We start from the raw sequence: 21,427 nt of genomic DNA on the forward strand, positions 1-21,427 counted from the left end.
CTGTATCAACATTTGTTGGTTTGATGTCTGCATATCTGCTCCATGACTAATACCGGACAAAACTTTATTTGTTTTACCTGTAACATTTACAAACACAATGTTTTTTTTTTAATTAGTACCATATTTTGAACAGCTGAATAATATTATTTTGGCTCATACTAAGAGTTTAATCATTGTATAACGGTTTTGACTGATATATTGATATAATCATCAACTATTGAAATTTACTGTAGAAGTTAAGTCAATGAAAAATGTAAAATCATGAAAAATAAATGTCAGGAAATACTGTCTTTGTTTTGTGCTTCCATTCAGAAATTGACTATAGGATATTTTCAGTATAAATTTATCACTGGTTGGGATGATAAAGATGTGGCATTTGTGCAGTTCTGTCCCTAAATGGCAGTGTAAACAGCGAGGGTGACAGTGTTTACTGTCCTCACATGACCTGGAAGAATGTGGCGATACCCAGCAGCCTCATGTACACATCTTTCTCTCTACACGATACATACCTTTCAATAAAAGTGCCATTCTGTATCATCCAAACATCACAGTATGTGCGCGCTATCAGCATGACTGCTATGAGGACCAGATATCCGCTCTGGAATACAAATAATGTAGATATTCACCACAAAACATAAAAGGCATTTCTTTTCAATTCCAGGAATTTTCATTTTAATTTACTCAGAAACCTGTGGATGTATTATTGCCGATTGTGTCCTTATTGGGGAGTTTTACCCTCACTACCTACGTGACGTGTAGTAGCTTAAATGTGAAACACTGGTGGTTCTGAGCACAGGAAAGGAGAGAAAGCAAAAGAGGGGGATTCGAACGTCTCCATTCTATCAAAGTTTTCATTATCACAGTTTGTAGCATTGGTGCTTGTATTTGAGATCCTGTATTAGGAAACAAATTATGCTGAGCACCACGCTTCAGCACCCAAACTAGTGGACAAGGTCACGGGGAGGTCACCCATGCCACGCTTCATCACCTCCCCATGACCCTGTCCACTAGCTTTGGTGCTGAAGTGCGGTTTTCTGCATAATTCATGTTTTCAAATTCAGGATCCGGAATTCGCACCACCTACACTGTTTATCACTTCTCAAGGGACTTTCCTGCTACCTTTCCGGATGGGAAGTGCTACAATGTCCACATCTGAGACTTTTCTCAACAAATAAAAACATGGGATTCGAATCCCTTACCTCTCTACTCAATATAGAACTTTAAAAATGTACTGAAGCTGGGCTTTAAAGGATAATTAACATATTAAACGTATTAAAGGCAGAGGATCAGCAGAACAGCCAGGCAATTTGCATTGCGTCCTCTAGCTTCAGTTTTTCGTTATTTAGAGAAGGTATACCAGGACATTTCTCTGTACAAGCATCTTCCTACCAAGTCTCAGAAAGCTTTAATGAGATGGTAAACTAGCCCTTATTTATACTTACCTGTGGCTTCCTCCAGCCCCATGAACACTGTGGCTTCCCTCGCCATCCTCTTCGGCCCCTCTGTTCTGGCGCTTCGACTCCCGATAATCCGGTCAGTTGCCACCAGTTGTTGGCTTCTGCGCAAGCGTTGCTCCACTGCACTCCCTTGTCACGCTTCTGTTCTCTGGAGCGTTCAATGCCTGTGCAGTACTACTGTGCAGGTGCAGAAAGCTTCAGGGGATAAGATTGCTAGGAGGGTTCACACGTGGCCGAACCACGCATGTGGACAAGTCTGCAACTGCCCGGGTTACCTGGAGTCATATCGATAGAACAGAGGGGCCATGGAGGATGGCGAGAGGACATTGTGCTCATGGGGCTGGAGAAAGCCCCAGTTAAGTATAAATAAAGGCTAGTGAATCATCTCAGGTTCCCTTTAAGTCCCTCATATGGATGGACCAAAAACACTCAAGTAGGATGATTTGATGGGAAATGGAAGCTAAAGGAGCAGAGCCAGCAGAAGCTAAAGGAGCAGAGCCAGGAGCCTCCGCTCCTCCATTCCTGCCATCCTGTTAGCGAATGTTTGCTCTCTGCCCAACAAAGTGGATGAGCGGCTCCTACTACTTAGCAGCAAATCCTCAATCGGTAGGAGCACCCCGGTCCTCTGCTTCACAGAGACCTGGCTGAGCGAATGTGTCCCCGACCTCTCCCTGAGTGTACCAGGTTACGACCTCCTCCGCGCGGACCGCGACCCTACGCTCTCTGGGAAAAAGAAAGGAGGGGGCATTTGCTTTTACATTAACACCACCTGGTGCACTAACACCTCCATTCTCAGCAAGGCCTGCACCGCAGAAGTTGAGTTTCTAGCCATCATCTGCAGACCACAGTACTCCCCAAAGGAATTCTCATCTCTTATTCTTGTCGGAGTCTACATCCCACCCGACGCTAGCACCAAGGATGCTCTGCGAGCACTCAGCGACAGCATCTCACTGTGGGAGACCGCCCACCCAGAGGCCCTCATCATCCTGGGCGACTTCAACAACGCGAACCTGCGCCAGGAGAAGCCCCGTTACAAGCAGCACATCACCTGCCCTACCAGGCATCACAAAACCCTGGACCACTGCTACACAGTCCACAAGGATGCATACAAGGCCAGCCAGGGTGCTCCACTGGGGAACTCCGATCACAACCTAATCCATCTGGTCCCCACCTACACGAGGCTCCTGGAGACCGCTAAGCCTACTGTCAAGTCTGTCAAGAAGTGGACAGAAGAGACCAAGTGGGAGCTGCAGGCGTGCCTTGACTGCACTGACTGGTCATCCTTGGAGGCACCCACCCTGGAGTGGTCAGAGAATGTCACCTCCTACATTAGCTTCTGCGAAGAAATGTGCATCCCTTCTAAGACCTTCAAGGCCTACCCCAATAACAAGCCACTATTGGTCACTAACTTCAACCCCCCCCCCCCCCTCAACTGGTGACCCCGAGCACCCAGCTGGCTGAGGAACTGAACGAGTTCTACTGTAGGTTCGAGCGACAGCCCGAACAACTCGGGGCCTGGGGGTCGGTGACGACAGCGGTGACGACAGCGGCACCCTCCTCACTGGGAGACCAAGGCATCACTGCACCGGTTGCAGTCCAAGAAGCAGAAGTCCTCATGCTGCTTCGCAAGCTCAACCCCAGGAAGGCTTCAGGCCCGGATGGAGTGTCATCGAACTGCCTAAGAACATGTGCCGATCAGTTGGTTCCGGTGCTCACAACTCTATTCAGAAAATCACTAACGGAAGGTACAGTCCCCTCCTGTTTCAAGAGGTCCACAATCGTACCAGTCCCAAAGAAGCCAGGTAACACAGACCTCAACAACTTCAGACCCGTGGCGTTAACACCTACCATTATGAAGGTTCTAGAACGGCTAGTCCTCGCTCACCTCAAACGCACCACTGATGCACTGCTAGACCCATTCCAATTCGCATACAGGGCCAACAGGTCCATAGAGGACACCATAAACATCAGCCTGGCATACATCATGGAGCACCTTGACAGGCCTGGCTCACATGTCAGAATCCTGTTCCTGGATTTTAGTTCAGCCTTCAACACGATCTGCCCAGACACCCTGGTCGATAACCTGGCGCAGCTCGGCGTCGATCCCACACTTCGCGCATGGGTCAAGAGCTTCCTTTCAGACAGGACACAACAGGTCAAGCTCGGAAACTGCTCCTCCAGCGTGAGAACTACCAATACAGGGGCACCTAAAGGGTGTGTAATGTCTCCGCTTCTGTTCTCCATGTACACCAATAACTGCACTTCCGCCTCGGACTCCATCAAGGTAATCAAATTTGCTGATGATACAACAATCATCGGTCTCATCGGCGGAAACGGAGAGCGGGAATACCGCAGGGAGATAAAGAGAATCTGCAAGTGGTGCGAGAACAACAACCTGGTCCTCAATGCAACAAAGACTGTTGAGCTGATTGTTGACTTCAGGAGGAACCCTGCCTCCCACCCACCAGTGTACATAGGCGAGACCGAAGTCTCCAGAGTATCATCGGTCCGGTTCCTTGGCACAACCTTATCCACCGATCTAAGGTGGGAACAGAACACCATCAAAATTCAGAAGAAGGCACAGCAGAGGCTATTTTTCCTGCGGCAACTTAAAAAATTTGGCATGCCTCGGGAGCTGCTGACCAGCTTCTACACCGCTACCACGGAGTCTATACTTTGCTCCTCAGTTATCGTCTGGTACGCCCGCGCAACGGCCAGTGACAGGCATAAACTGCAAAGAATCATTAGGGAAGCGGAAAGGATCATCGGATCGCCCCTGCCACCTCTCAATCTCGTCTACGCGGCTAGGATGAGGACCACCAGGATTTCCTGCGACCCCGCCCACCCTGGCAGCCGCTTCTTCAAGCCCCTCCCATCTGGCCGCCGCTTCCAAACTATCCCATCCAAGACCACCAGGCGCAGGAACTCTTTCTTCCCCCAGGCAGTTCTGCTGCTCAACAACACCGACCCCTGACTCTTCCATCCTAGCCTGAATCCAGCATACTTGCCTCAGTGTTGCTCTTCCGCCTTCTCGTCTGCATTTCTAACACACAATATCTCAGAGATGCTATTGTACTGTTATGCTGCTAGTATGTGAAACTGTAGCCGCTAATGTATTGTAAATGCTGTTAGTATGTGTAATTTGTCACCGCGTATATGTAAAATGTATAACTGTCATTATGTACGTGCCCAAGCCATGTGTCCCACAAGCAATTCCGAGTACGGCACCACCGTACTTGGCGAATAAATCCATCTTATCTTATATCAGTCACATAGAGATCTGCTGATCAATTAAAGGGGCACTATGGCGAAAAATTGTAAAATGTAAAATATGTGCAAATAAGAAGTACGTTTTTTCCAAAGTAAAATGAGTCATAAATTACTCCTATGTTGCTGTCACCTACAGTAGGTAGTATAAATCTGATAGAAGTGACAGGTTTTGGACTAGTTCATCTCTTCATAGGGGATTCTCAGGGATTTATTTATTTTCAAAGGCACTTTGTGAATGGCACTTGCTCTGTCCAACTGCCAAAAAACAGTGTAGCGAGCAGGAAAGCTAACCAGCATCATTGTTTAAATCCTTTTTAGGGAATATATTTATAAAGAATACAAGCCTTGCTGAGAATGCCCTAGGAAGGGATGGACTAGTCCAAAACCTGTCACTTCTGTCAGATTTCTACTACCTACTGTAGTATTACTTTTACAAGACTTGTTTTTTGCTACCTACATATACTACCTACTGTAAGTGACAGCAACATAGGAGAAAAGTAATTTATGGCTCATTTTACTTTGGAAAAAAACGTACTTCTTATTTGTACATGTTTGCACATATTTTAAATTTCACAATTTATCGCCATACTGCCCCTTTAACTGTGAGCTGACAATTCCAGCATCTGACTATTTCCTGCAATTCAAATTCTTTCTGAACCAGAGTTTGCTTACCAGTATTTAAATGTCTTCCTCTTCACTAGTCCGAGATTCCACTGCAGGATGTCTGTTAGTTTTAGGGTTGCCAAATCAACACCAGAAACAAGCATGCAGCTAATCTTGTCAGATTTGACAAAAAAAAATGGCAGAAACACCTGATCTGTTGCATGCTTGTTCAGGGGCTATGGTTAAAAGTACAAGATACAGATAATCAGCAGGACTGCCAGGAAATTGGCATTGCCTAAAAGAAAATACATTGGCAGCCTCTAACTTCAGGTGTTTTTTAAATACTGGCAAATCTAAGATATGTTCTGGGCTAATAAAACAATCAGTGCCCAGTCTTCATCTACCTAGCCACAAGACCTGTATCATTCATATGGGTTACTAATTTATGGGCGCTAAGCACTCATTTATCAAAATATAAATCAAACCTCTCACTAAAGGAGGTTCATAAATGGAGTGTGTTCTAGGGTGGGTGGCAGACATGGCTTACCTTTGGGAGGCTACTCCCCATCTCCCCCCCAGTCTTTATGCAGTCATCCATCTTCTCCAGGGAGACCCACAAATACTGCAGATATTGAAGCTCCTGATGGTGTTGTGCGTCTCAGACCCCCGCAATGCATGCTGGGTAATGCATTATGATCACCGGGTGGCAACACCACCACAGACGCTTCAAACTTGCAACTGCAGAACTCTTTGGAAAAGATAAATGCCAGCATAAGTATGTGGGGCATGGAAGCAGCCCCCTGAAGGCAAGTAGTACCTACCACCCATCCTATGGCACACTCCATTTATGAATCCACCTTAGAGGAAGGTTTGTTTTATAGATTTTGATAAATCGGAGCTTGGATTCCTCCCTGGCGTTCGATTTCCCCAGAATTTCTGTGCAAACAGTGATACAATTAATTTTTCATAACTTTTTTCCTGTAACTTGCCAAAATGTGTCAAGCAAGGGTCTCGTATACCGTGCAGGAGAGTATTAATGTGTATGCACGTCAATACTGTTCACAGCATGTTTTGTATTGACGTGTATAACCGTCAATACCACTAGGGAGGTTAAAGCGGGATTGTCAGCCATAAAATCATATTCCAATTACCCGCTGCTCTATGTTTATTATGTAGTCTACAACCTGATCCTGCATTGCAAGCAATCCAATATAATCACAAATGTGTCTTCTGTAATGAATCCTATCTCAATAAGCCTGGCTCCTTTCTGGTACATTGCCAGGGAGAAGGAAGTTTGTTATCTCCCCTCCCGCATTCCTGCTCCTCACTGATTGGCTGAGGGCAGTTCAGTGTGACACAGGGCCGAGAAGGGAAATACACCTCACGTAAACCCACAGAAATAAGTGCAGTTTAACAAGAATTACTCACCTCTTTAGAGAAAGTTTTAGGGACTAATATTTTTAAGATGCGGCCAATCCTAGCAAAGAAAACTTTATCAACCACCGCCCTTTCTTTTTTACCATCTTTCTGTAACGACAAAAAGAACGAACACGTTGAAACAATTTGGTTATCTTTTCAACACAGTTTATAAGCCATTTACCAGCCTAATAAGAGTTCTTAGGCTACATTCACATATAGTAACACGGAAAGTCACACTACAAAGCTAAACTTAAGCGAAGTTCACAGTGCGTTAATGTACGATCTAACGGAGTGCAGCACCCAAACGTACTCTATGCAGTACGTTACCACATAACACGCAAGTTAACAGTAACAGTATGTTGTGTGTGGTGCAACTTTCTCATTCTGTTGAGTTCCTGTGTTTAAAGGAAACACAATGCAACTCCCACTGTGATAGTAGCCTTATATCATACCAGGTTTTCCCAACCAGGGTGCCTTGAGGTCTTTACAGGGATTCCCTGGCATTTTCCCCTACTGCAACAGTGGCAGGCTGAGAAAGTTTCAAAAGAACCTTTTGGCTCCTCTATGCCCTCTTCACTCATTGTATGCATGCCCGCATGGCCATCTTCAGGGCATCACAGGGGGAATGCTGTATGGGGCTCAAGTGAATCTGAGGTCTGGTGAACAGGTGGGCCTCAGCTGCAGTCTGTGTATGTCTTACTAGCCGCCCATTAATTTAATGAGAGGTGCTGGGACGCTCAGCCAGGACTTACCTTAGTCAGTTAGTGATTAAAGTAAACCTGAGATTAATGGAGAAAATTATGTTTACTTACCTTGGGTTCCTTCCCGCCCCTGTAATCTGTCAGCTCCTTCCATTTTCCTCCAGTTCGGTCTGTTGTGCTCCTGTGGAGTCCACACAATCCAGCTGGGTTGCAGGCTACAGTGCATGCACTGTTCCAGGCCAAGGGCCTTTTTCTATCATGCTCCAATAGCTGGGAGCGTTCTGCACGAGCGAAGTCAGTCTTAACAAACGGAGCATGTGCAGAATGGTCCCAGCGATGGGAGTGCGTTAAAAATGGACACACAACATTAATGTGTTAAGGACTTCAGAGTTTTTTTTCCCTGCAGATTGTGATTTACCACACTATGGAACTCCCTACCTCCACCCATTAGGGCAGCCCCCTCTTTCAACATCTTCAATAAGGCCCACAAAACTCACCTTTTCACTCTGGCCTACTACCCCTCACAAGTGCTCTAAACCCACAGCTGAACTCTGGTCCCTTACCTTTAGTGTCCCTACCTCTCCCTCTAGATTGTAAGCCTTTGGGCAGGGTCTTCCTCCTTTTGTGTCCTACCTGATCATGCACCTCCATTACTGTGAACCCATGCTATGCATTTGAGTGAACCTAACTTGCTTTATCTCCATGCTCCATCCAGTTACAGACTAATCATTACCTTGTACTCATACTAGGCTGTGTGATCTGGTTTTCCTTGTATTTATGTATTGTCATATTGCTGTATGTCACCCCTAAATATTGTTTGTAACCTAAACTAATGTCCAGCGCTGAGTAATATGGTGGCACTTTATAAATACAATAAATAAAATAGGGGCAGAGGGGAGTAAGGGGTGCCCAGTAGGTTTGCAAGTATGGGGCCCAAATTTTTCTGATAGCAGCCCTGCTTGCCTCAATATAGAGTGAGTGGGGGTAGGGTACAGTAGAGTATAACAGAGCATACTATAATAGGGGGTATTGTTTAAAGTAGCACTAAGTTGGAGGTCAGAATAAATGATATACATCATTTATTATACATTTTGTTCATTATATTACATTTGGCACTGTAGTTACTATGTCTACCAATTCTGTATTTTGTACAAGTGTCTATATTTGCTGTAGACTATTGTTTGCGTTATTATGTACCCCATGTTTGTTTCTTAGTACAGCACCACGGAATATGTTGGTGCTTTATAAATCAATAATAATAATAATAATAAGCACATTAATAAAAAAGCACTAGGAACCATAATAAGTAGTAGTGTAATAAAGAGCATAGTTATGGGGAGTACTATAATTGTGGATATCTATGGCAAGAAACACTAACATGCACTACTTTAATAGGAAACGCTATCGAACAAACCTGGAATGTGGCTAAAAAACAAGGCAGTTCTATTAAAAACCACATCCACTTTACAGACTATACATCCTGCAACATAAATCTTTACTCTCCCTGTTGATGCACAGGTTCCCAGAGTTCCAAAAATTATTTGAAGAGTTCCTCCGGGGTGGGCATGTGGAGTGCATGCTTGAGATATGACTGGAACTGGTCCGCGTTAGTAAAGGTGGTGTTATTGCTTGATCCACCTATTCTGAGGATAGGTTTAGAGACACTTGGAGTTGTTTAAGTGTATCAGTGCTTGTTGATTCCTGTTTTTAAGGATGGGGATATGGGTGGGGGCTTGGCGCTACTGGTATTTTATGTTGGGGCTCCTGTCTGAATGTAGTTTCTTCGCTTACGTCTTAAACTCTTGGAGTTGGCAATTCTGCTGTTGTATGGGACCTCTTGTTCTTGGGCTCAAAGAACACTGCAGATGGAGAATGCAGCAATGAAATTAAAAGACATTTACTCCTTGGAAGGAAAGCAATGACAAGCTTGGACAGTGTAATATAAAGCAAAGATGTCACCATGTCAACAAAGGTTTGTATGGTCACGGCCATGGTTTTTCCAGTAGTAATGTATGGTTGTGAGAGCTTGACTATAAGGAAGGCTGAGCACCAAATAAAGGGATGTGGAGTCGGTCCAAAAATCATCTGACTCAAACTCAGACTCAGTTTATGAAACGACCGACTCCAACTCCAGGTACCCAAAATTGCTCCGACTTCTCAACTCCAACTCCTTAGTCTAATACTTATGAGGGCTGTGGATTTGGTACAAAAATCATCCGACTCTCGACTGACTTCTCACTTTATGAAACCACAGACTCCAATTCTAGGTACCCAAAATTGCTCCAACTCCTCGACTCCGACTAACTTCACAGTCCTCAACAAATAATTGATGCATTTGAATTGTAGTGCTGGAGAAGACTTCTGAGAGTCCCTTGGACTGCAAGAAGATCCAATCAGTCAATCCTTAAATAAATTAACCCTGACTGTTCAATGGAAGGACCAATGCTGAAGATAAAGCTGAAATACTTTGGACATACAATGAGAGGAAGGGAAATATGGAGGGCAAAAGGTGGAGGGGATGGCAGAGAATGAGACAGATATATAGTATCATGGAAGCAACAAACATGAGCTTGGGAAAGGTTAGAGAGGAAGTAGAGGATAGATGAGCCTTGCATGCAGAGATCCATGGGGTCACAAAGAGTCGAATGTGACTGAACAACAACAACTAGGGACCTCAATTTAAACATCTTCTGTGTCTGGGCTAGTTTCTTGTGAGTTTGTTTACAAAGTTACCTTAGGAACAAGTCTGATCACTCTAATCCTCCATGTGATTTTGTGATGTGAAGGTTTAAAAGGCAGTGAAGAAGAACAGTAAAATCTAGAGCAGTAAAGAGGATAAAGCACCATAGCAAAATAGAAGTACTGCAGGCTTTCTATGAAGCATTCAATTATTAGCAATTTTTTTTTCCCTTTAACCACTTCGCGTCCCTGGGCTTTTCCCCCTAAAAATTCCAAGCAATTTTCAACATTTCACACGCTTCCCATTCATTAGCCAATAACTTTATCAGCCCTTATCACACATAAATGATCTATACCTTGTTTTTTTTCCCACCAATGAGGCTTTCTTTGGGTGGTACATTTTGCTAAGAATTATTTTATTTTGCATGCATTTTAAAAGGAATAAGGAGAATAAAAAAAATGAAAAAAGTCATTATTTCTCAGTTTTCAACACTTAGTTTGAAAATAAAAAGTTTTGCTGCAGATCAAACCTACATATTTTATTTGCCCATGTGTCCTGTTTATTTCAACAATTAAATTTATGTTCCTAGTACAATGTACGGCAACAATATATTACTTGTAAATAAAGGTGTATTTTTTAAATGTTTTTGCATTGCACTTTATCAGTAATCACAAGCTGTATTTGCCGAAATAACTGTAATATATGCTGAAGGCATACATATATAAAAAAATAACTAAGCCCATTTATTAGCTCCCACCCCCGTAGTAAGCCAGATGTGCCCCTCCATAGATAGCCAAGTGTGCCCCTTTTATCTCCCCCAGTATATATAGCCAGATGTGCCCCTTATTAGCCCCTCCCCTATATAAAAAGGCCAGATGTGCCCCTCTTTTAGCCAGATATGCCCCTTTATACCCCCACCCCCATTGTCAGCCAGGTGTCCACTTTGTTCTCCCCCTCCAATAGACAGCCAGATGTACCAATCTAATCCCCCCACCCCCTATGGATAGCCAGGTGTGCCCCTTTAACACCCCCCCCCCCCCCAGTATAGCCAAATGTGCCTCTATTAGCCCCGTCCCCATATAAAATGCTACGTGTCCTTTTGATCCCCACCCCCCCAAAAAAATTGCCGGATGGGCTGCTTAATCCCCCCTTCCCCCATAGATAGCCAGATGTGCTACATTATTCCCCCCTCCCCATAGATAGCCAGACCATTTGCGCCCCCCCCCCCCATAGATTGCAAAGTGTGCCTCTGCCCCCCCCCCCCCCGCCCTATAGATAGCCATGTGTCACCCCCCTCCCCCCAGATAGCCATGTGTGGCGAAATGCTGACCCCCCCAATCCTCCCCCCTCTTCTTCCCCCATGTTGCAATGCAGGATAAGCATGAAAACAACATACCTCACCTCGTTCCAGCGTGCGATCAGCCTCCCCTCCGTGCATTACCGCTGCCTGTGTCATTATGCCGAACGGATCGGGTCCCGGCTTGATGACGTCAAGCCGGGACCCGATCCATTCGGCATAATGACACAGGCAGCGGTAATGCACGCTGGAACGGGGTGAGGTTTGTTGTTTTCATGCTTATCCTGCATTGCAGCATGGGGGAAGAAAGGGGGATGCTCAAATAAAGGGGATCGAGCGGGGGGTGGGAGGATTGGACCCCCGGGAGGGAATCCTTAGTTAGTGTAGTTAGAGGGAGGGGGGTAAATGAGCCCAGGCACTTGTCAGCACGCACGCTGTGCTCATTAAAGTGAAGTGACTTATAATCACGTCATGTGGCTTTTGTGAGCCACTTACAACGACGTGATTATACTGTAGTTAGGATGAGAACTGGTTAAATATGTTTTTACTTTAGTCGAAAGTGGGTGTAGATTGCGCTTACCACAAAGCTGAGAAGAAAAGACAAAGTTAAGAGATGACAAACTATATAGACAAATTCACCTCATTGTTCTGTCCTGATGACTTTCCATTCTTCTTCCTTTAAGTGGGAAAAAAAACAGACCTTTAAAATGTATAATTTAAACAGAAAAATAAAAGGGTCACTAATCAAGAAGCAGTGTCACTCAAGCAAACCATTCTGTCATGGACAGAGTGCAGTACCCTTCAATAACTGAAGAGGGTGCAATGGTGAAACACTACAGAGCAAAGTTTGGGAAGCTGTGACAACAAAGAAAGTAAAAAATGTCAGTTCATCTTTTCTTGGAAAGACACAGCAGAAACTGTTAAAGCATCCATCACACAATACTAATTCAAATTTGGCCATTTTTATGCTCTATTCTCGTCTTATGTGTATACTGTGCCTGATATACATGTTACAAATGTACATGAAGTGACAGTGTGTTAAACCTTCAAGGAAAGCCATAACTTTTGGATAAAGTTAAAAAGGGTTATAATTTGTCAGGTTGTTCCTATGATCTGTGTCTCCTGTGGGAAGTGTTCTTTTACTTCCTGTGTGAGACCTCCAAGGCTTTAAAGGGCAACTGAAGCGAGAAGTACATAAAGCACAGTGGCGTAGTGGTTACACTCTTACCTTGCAGACCTGTGTCCCCGGTTCAAATCCCAGCCAAAGCACTAGCTGCACTGAGTTTGTATGTTCTCCCTGTGTTGGTGTGGATTTCCAGTTTCCTCCCACATCCCAAAAACATACAAATAAGTTAACTGGCTGCCCCTAAATTGGCCCTAGACTACAATACATATACATGACATATGACTATGGTAGATATTAGATTATCAGTCCCTCTGAGGGACAGTTAAGCCACAAGACAATATACTCTGTACAGCGCTGCGGAAGAGGTTAGTGCTATATAAATACTACTACTAATAAAGGGTGACATTTATTTCCTTTTAAGCAATTCACATTGCCCGGCTGTCCTGTTGATCCTTCAACTTTAATACGTAGCCCGAGACCCCGAACAAGCATGCAGATCAGGTGCTCTGACTGACGTTTGACTGGATTAACTGCATGCTTGTTTCAGGTGTGTGATTCATACACTATTGATACATAAAAGATCAGCAGGACTGCCAGGTAACAGGTATTGTTTTAAAGGAAATAAATATGACAGCCTCCACAAGAAAGCTTCCACATAAGGAGAGACAGGAAAAACAAATGTTTTAAATCATTTTCAACATAAAATGAAAACTTTTTTTTTGCCTGTAGCTGGATTGTAAATCATCATGACTCAGGGATGCACCATTTTATAGAGAGATCTGGCTTTCATAGCAAAGTTCACCAGAGTGAGGCAATGTACCTGTAACCCACGTGTAGTCTTATGTTCTTTCACCTAGTTTCACACCAACGTATTATAAAACCTTTGTCCTACTAAGGCTGCCGGCTTACAGTTCAAAGATTACAGCAAGAAGAGGTACAGCTAGGATTCTCAAGAATGATCCACTAATGAATCAGCAACCCAACATTACAAGGCAACAATCACATACCACAGAGCCTCACATTCTGCAGTTTTATATTTTTGAGCTTATCGAAAAAGTACGATTTTTTAACTTACTATGGTTGGTTCGCAGTTTTATTCATTTTAAGTTAGTGTGTACACTTACGTGTAGTGTAATGTATGATATCAGCATAAACCCTGGGATGCCACCATTGCCACAATGCAGGCCTCCAACAAGTCTTCCTCACTTTGGATAATGGAGTTTGCTGCTTGACTACCCAATACTGGGGGCTCATAAGACTATCTAACCTGGGGAGGGGGGCTACTTACTACAGTACTGGGGGATCATCTGGCTGCTTATGCAAGGGGAAGGGGCCTGTCTAATACTGGGAGCACATCTGGCTATCTATATGGAGGGAGAGCCAATTAATACTGGGACACATTCAGCAACCTACTTAATACTGGGGCAACCTACTTAATACTGGGGCCACATCTGCCACCTATACTAGGACAAGCACATTTTTTTGGGGGGTGCACTTTGGAATCTCCACTTCTTTTGCTAAGGTAATCATCTAACAGATGGCTCTGTGAGATTAAATGGATAAGCAAAAAGTCTTATATTAGTGATAATTAGACCCATCCAGGAGGCAGATGTTCAGTTTGGTAAATCAAAGCTTCTAGAAGCTGGTCTGAGTAATCTGCAGCTGTGCTAGGCCTCTTTTCCACGGATACTTGATGGATACACTGCACCACTAGATGTCAGATTACATTTTAGCTGAAGTCTAGACATTGGAATGGTGCTACCTCTAGCACTGTACCACTCAGTGCAGTATAAAGCAGTTTTGGCATGCTAGCTACCCAGAAATTAATGGCACCAAATTATTGTGAGGGGAGAGAAAATTAATCAAGTTTGCTTGGGACTTGTTCACACTAAGGTTATATGGTGGCCATGCCTAATCCAAGTATAGCATGGAAGGGGACCGATTCCCCATGATATTGCTGTGAGCAGGTAGTGCCAGGGCTAGGGAGTCGGTACAAAAATCATCTGACTTCAACTCCTCAGTTTAGTAAACCACCGACTGACTCCAGGGCCCACATGCAATTATTTTTTTCTCCCAAGTTTTCTCCTAGGAGATAATTTTTTACCTTCTATTTAGAACAACTTTTCAGCACTTAGCAATTGAAAAAATACCAAAAAGTAGGTGAAAACAGACTATCAAAACTATTTTAAGTATTTTGTTGCTGGTTGGAGATTTAAAAGACATTTTATTGACAAGTTTGAAAATACCACTTAGGAGAAAAAAAAACTCAGGTGAAAAAGTGAATTGCATATGGGCCCCAGATACCCAAAAATTGCTCCGACTCCTCGACCCCACAGCCCTGGGTAGTGCACAGCAATATTACCGGTAACAACACCAGCAAAGTACTATGTGTTGCTCAATTAGTATAACCCGTAGTAAATTTCCAACTGGCTTAACCTCCCTGCGACTGCCTAACGCAGATTGGCGCCCGCAGAGTGGTTATGCTATCCCTCCTGGACGCCATATGACGTCATCTCGTGATGCGTGAGACTAGACGCGAGCGCCCGTAAATAAACACTGAGGGGCTCCGTGATCAGCCTGGCAGCCAGTGATCGCAGTTGGCAGGGTGTTTTACTGAGATACGGGGGATATTTTTATATATAGTGCTGCGACTGTCCCATGGAACAGCTCACAATCTAATCCATGGCATAGACATATGTCTACATATGGAAGCGTATGTAACGTAGTCAAGGGTTCATTTGGGGGGGGGGGGGGGGGGAGAAGGGAAATACAAATGTTTTTTCATAAAAAGGGTGTTTTTTAATTGATAAAAAAAATAGAAGAAAAAAAAAAAATCGCAGCAGCAATTAAATAGCACCAAAAGAAAGCCTTATTTGTGACAAGAACAAGAAGTTTTGAATCAGGATGATACCATTTATTGGCTAACTTAGAGATGGATAAACAGTGAGCTTTCGACTTATAAAAAGCCTTCGTCGGACTGGTTCCTGACCAGAACTGAAAAACACAGCTTATATACACTGACATACAGAGGAGAAACATTCTTTAGCAAACATAAATGCAATTAGATGCCTTAACCATTTACCGCCATCCTAACGTATTAAAACGTCATGCTTACCGCTATTAACAGCAACATGACGTTTTAATACGTCACGCATTCCCGCCGCTGCTACCGCCGTGTGTCCGCCGCCATTACCGTCGGGATCCCGTGCTGGGCGATTGGGGAAGAGGACCGAACAGTCCTCTACCCAATCGCAGTGCCTGGAGTGAATGGACGTGACGTGACCGCGAACAGCGGCTACGTCCATTCACATAAACAGGAAATGTAACAGTTTAATAAAGTGTAAAAAAAAACGTCCTATGAGTGTTCACTAGCGCCATCTTGTGGCCAAAAAGTATATTACACCTACAAAATACATACATTTTCAAGTATATACACATCATTAATAAAATTACACTTCCAACCCTCCCCCCCAAAAAAAACACTTGTAAAAAAAAAAAAAATCAGCTTAAAAAAAATAAATAAATAGTTGCCTTAGGGACTCAGCTTTTTTTATTCTATATTTTATGGGGGAAAATTAATTTTAATTTATTACATAGGGGCTTGTAATTATGGCCAGAACAAACAGAAAAATAACCACTTATATTTCAAAATAATATACTGTCGCCATACATTGTGGTAGGGACATAATCTAAACGGTTTAATTATCGGGACCAGTGGGCAAATAAAACGTGTTTGTTTTATCCACAGGAGAATGTTTAATTTTAAAACTATAAAGGCTGAACACTGAGAAATAATGATTTTTTTTCTTTTTTTTCTGTTTTTCTCATTAAAATGCATTTAGAATAAAAAAATTCTTAGCAAAATGTACTATCCACAGAAAGCCTAATTGGTGGCGAAAAAAACGAGGTATAGATCATTTTCTTGTGATAAGTAGTAATAAAGTTATTAGGGAATAAAAGGGAGGAGCGCTGACAACTGAAAATTGCTCTGGTCCGTTAGGATAAAAACCCTTGGGGGTGAACTGGTTAACTGTTACTGAGGAGGCTTTCCCAGGCATCCTATCTAAATTGATAAGATCAATAGAATCCTCAACATGACATAAAGCAGACTCTGGTGATGAAGAGACATCGTAAATTCCGAATTCAAATGGTAACTGGCCTGGTTACATGCACCATTAATTCTAAGCTTAAGAGAATTGTGGCATTTAAAGCCAGCACCTGAAAGCAAATAAAATGAATAGTGACAGTGAATTCCATCTTACACAGCATATGGCACAAAAATGAATGAAAAGATAGAAAAATTAAAATTAAAAGAACTGTGGCATTTAAAAACCCATCGTACCAGCACAAGAAGTTGGAGTCCTTGTTTAAACCATCTTGTACAGTTTTGAACCAATGTATAAACTTAGTTTCTTGTGTTAGTCTCATGTTTCCCGATTTGAAGCCACCCATTAATACAGTGACGCGAAAATCGCTTAAACTGTGTCCAGGTAAACAAAAGTGTGTTGGTATTGGGAGATCAGTATAATTTGTAATATCCTTTTTCCTGCTGTTAATAGTGGATCTGTGGTGTGTCATGCGATCCCGCAGTGGTTGACTTGTTTCTCCCACATAAATTCCTTTGGGGCATTTTGCACACATGATCAGGTATACCACATTAGATGAGTCGCAGGAAAAGGTGCCTTGTACTTTGTATTCCTGTTGTGTACCCGGTATTAGTATCCTGTCAGTGGAATGGATGTATTCACAGGTCCCACATGTTTTCCCTCGGCAGGGGAATGTTCCATTCTGTTCTTGCCTATTTAAGGCACTCCTCACTATCATCTGCTTAACCACTTGCCGACCGCCCACAGCCCATGGGCGGCGACAAAGTGGATGCCTTAAGGACTGCAATACGCCTTAGGGCGTTGCGTCCTTTTCCTATGCCGGGGGAGCGATCGCGTCATTGACGCGCGCTTCCCCCGGCAACTGGCTCCGCCCACCCGCCGTAACATCCCGCCGGCCATACGGAAGCGCCGGCGGGATGTTAACCCCGCGATCGCCGCTACAAAGTGTATAATACACTTTGTAATGTATACAAAGTGTATTATACAGGCTGCCTCCTGCCCTGGTGGTCCCAGTGTCGGAGGGACCACCAGGGCAGGCTGCAGCCACCCTAGTCTGCACCCAAACACACTGATCTGCCCCCCCGCCCACTGATCGCCCACAGCACCCCTCAGACCCCCCCCCCCCCTGCCCACCCCCCAGACCCCTGTTTGCACCCAATCACCCCCCTAATAACCCATCAATCACTCCCTGTCACTATCAACGCTATTTTTTTTTATCTCCCCCCCTGCCCCCTGCTGATCACCCCCCCACCCCTCAGATTCTCCCCAGAACCCCCCCCAGGCCCCCCCCCCCCTGTGTACTGTATGCATCTATCCCCCCTGATAACCTGTCAATCACTTGTCAATCACCAATCAATCACCCCCTGTCACTGCCACCCAACAATCAGCCCCTAACCTGCCCCTTGCGGGCAATCTGATCACCCACCCACACCAATAGATCGCCCGCAGATCCGACATCAGATCACCTCCCAAATCCATTGTTTACATCTATTCTCTCCTCTAAACACCCACTAATTACCCATCAATCACCCCCTATCACCACCTGTCACTTTTACCTATCAGATCAGACCCTAATCTGCCCCTTGCGGGCACCCAATCACCCGCCAACACGCTCAGATTGCCCTATGACCCCCCTTATCAATTTGCCAGTGCATTAATTACATCTGTTCTTCCCTGTAATAACCCACTGATCACCTGTCAATCACCTGCCAATCACCTATCACCCATCAATCACCCCCTGTCACTGCCACCCATCAATCAGCCCCTAACCTGCCCCTTGCGGGCAATCTGATCACCCACCCACACCATCCGATCGCCTGCAGACCCGCAGTCAGATCACCTCCCAAGTGCATTGCATCTGTTCTCTCCTCTAAACACCCACTAATTACCCATCAATCACCCCGTCACTGCTACCCATCAGATTAGACCCCCATCTGCCCCTAGGGCACCCAATCACCCACCCACACCCTCAGACCCCAGCCCTGATCACCTCGCCATTGCATTACTTGCATCTATTCCCCCCACTAATCACACCTTGAGACACCCATCAATCACCTCCTGTCACTACCTGTCACCCCCTAGCACACCTACCCATCAGATCAGGCCCTAATTTGCCCCGTGTGGGCTCCTGATCACTCGGCCAAACCCTCAGATCCCCCTCAGACCCCCTTCCGATCACCTCCCCAGTGCATTGAGTGCATCTATTTTCCCCTCTAATCACCCCCTGAGACACCCATCAATCACCTCCTGTCACCCCCCCTAGCACTCCTATCCATCAGATCAGGCCCAATACAACCTGTCATCTAAAAGGCCACCCTGTTTATGACCGGTTCCACAAAATTCGGCCCCTCATAGACCACCTGTCATCAAAATTTGCAGATGCTTATACCCCTGAACAGTCATTTTGAGACATTTGGTTTCCAGACTACTCACGGTTTTGGGCCCGTAAAATGCCAGGGCGGTATAGGAACCCCACAAGTGACCCCATTTTAGAAAAAAAGACACCCCAAGGTATTCTGTTAGGTGTATGACGAGTTCATAGAAGATTTTATTTTTGTCAAAAGTTAGCGGAAATTGATTTTTATTGGGTTTTTTTCACAAAGTGTCATTTTTCACTAACTTGTGACTAAAAATAAAATCTTCGATGACCTCGCCATACACCTAATGGAATACCTTGGGGTGTCTTCTTTCTAAAATGGGGTCACTTGTGGGGTTCCTATACTGCCCTGGCATTTTAGGGGCCCTAAACCGTGAGGAGTAGTCTAGAAAACAAATGCCTCAAAATGACCTGTGAATAGGACGTTGGGCCCCTTAGCGCACCTAGGCTGCAAAAAAAGTGTCACACATGTGGTATCGCCGTACTCAGGAGAAGTAGTATAATGTGTTTTGGGGTGTATCTTTACACATACCCATGCTGGGTGGGAGAAAGATCTCTGTAAATGGACAATTGTGTGTAAAAAAAAAATCAAACAATTGTCATGTACAGAGATATTTCTACCACCCAGCATGGGTATGTGTAAAAATACACCACAAAACACATTTTACTACTTCTCCTGAGTACGGCGGTACCACATGTGTGGCACTTTTTTTACACCCTAAGTGCGCTAAGGGGCCCAAAGTCCAATGAGTACCTTTAGGATTTCACAGGTCATTTTGCGACATTTAGTTTCAAGACTACTCCTCGCGGTTTAGGGCCCCTAAAATGCCAGGGCAGTATAGGAACCCCACAAATGACCCCATTCTAGAAAGGAGACACCCAAAGGTATTCCGTTAGGAGTATGGTGAGTTCATAGAAGATTTTATTTTTTGTCACAAGTTAGCGGAATAAGACACTTTGTGAAGAAAAACAATTCAAATCAATTTCCGCTAACTTGTGGCAAAAAATAAAATCTTCTATGAACTCACCATACTCCTAACGGAATACCTTGGGGTGTCTTCTTTGTAAAATGGGGTCATTAGTGGGGTTCCTATACTGCCCTGGCATTTTAGGGGCCCTAAACCGTGAGGAGTAGTCTTGAAACAAAAATGACCTGTGAAATCCTAAAGGTACTCATTGGACTTTGGGCCCCTTAGCACAGTTAGGGTGCAAAAAAGTGCCACACATGTGGTATTGCCGTACTCGGGAGAAGTAGTATAATGTGTTTTGGGGTGTATTTTTACACATACCCATGCTGGGTGGGAGAAATACCTCTGTAAATGACAATCTTTTGATTTTTTTTACACACAATTGTCCATTTACAGTTATTTCTCCCACCCAGCATGGGTATGTGTAAAAATACACCCCAAAACACATTGTACTACTTCTCCCGAGTACGGCGATACCACATGTGTGGCACTTTTTTGCACCCTAACTGCGCTAAAGGGCCCAAAGTCCAATGAGTACCTTTAGGATTTCACAGGTCATTTTGCGGAATTTGATTTCCAGACTACTCCTGATGGTTTAGGGCCCCTAAAATGCCAGGGCAGTATAGGAACCCCACAAATGACCCCATTTTAGAAAGAAGACACCCAAAGGTATTCCGTTAGGAGTATGGTGAGTTCATAGAAGTTTTTATTTTTTTGTCACAAGTTAGCGGAAATTGATTTTAATTGTTTTTTTTCACAAAGTGTCATGTTCCGCTAACTTGTGACAAAAAATAAAATCTTCTATGAACTCACCATACTCCTAACGGAATACCTTGGGGTGTCTTCTTTCTAAAATGGGGTCATTTGTGGGGTTCCTATACTGCCCTGGCATTTTAGGGGCCCTAAACCATGAGGAGTAGTCTTGAAACCAAATGTCGCAAAATGACCTGTGAAATCCTAAAGGTACTCATTGGACTTTGGGCCCTTTAGCGCAGTTAGGGTGCAAAAAAGTGCCACACATGTGGTATCGCCGTACTCAGGAGAAGTAGTATAATGTGTTTTGTGGTGTATTTTTACACATACCCATGCTGGGTGGGAGAAATAACTCTGTAAATGGACAATTGTGTGTAAAAAAAATGAAAACATTGTCATTTACAGAGATATTTCTCCCACCCAGCATGGGTATGTGTAAAAATACACCCCAAAACACATTATAGTACTTCTACTGAGTATGGCAATACCACATGTGTGGCACTTTTTTGCAGCCTAACTGCGCTAAGGGGTCCAAAGTCCAATGAGCACCTTTAGGCTTTACAGGGGTGCTTACAATTTAGCACCCCCCAAAATGTCAGGACAGTAAACACACCCCACAAATGACCCCATTTTGGAAAGTAGACACTTCAAGGTATTCAGAGAGGGGCAT

General features: G+C 44.2%; 1 protein-coding gene across 1 annotated transcript in view; it reads right to left on the reverse strand.

Annotated features, from left to right (window-relative positions):
• ABCD3 (ATP binding cassette subfamily D member 3) overlaps positions 1-21,427 on the reverse strand; it is a 127,243-nt gene that overhangs the window by 62,968 nt on the left and 42,848 nt on the right. Inside the window, exons 2-4 of the mRNA XM_068239770.1 lie at positions 12,067-12,103; positions 6,759-6,857; positions 510-598 (exon numbers count right to left, since the gene is read on the reverse strand). Of these exons, the coding sequence (XP_068095871.1) occupies positions 510-598; positions 6,759-6,857; positions 12,067-12,103 (225 nt within the window). The remainder of the gene's footprint in view (positions 1-509; positions 599-6,758; positions 6,858-12,066; positions 12,104-21,427) is intronic.

The sequence above is a fragment of the Hyperolius riggenbachi genome, chromosome 6 (genome assembly GCF_040937935.1).
Source record: "Hyperolius riggenbachi isolate aHypRig1 chromosome 6, aHypRig1.pri, whole genome shotgun sequence".
In the NCBI taxonomy this organism is placed as follows: Eukaryota; Metazoa; Chordata; class Amphibia; order Anura; family Hyperoliidae; genus Hyperolius; species Hyperolius riggenbachi.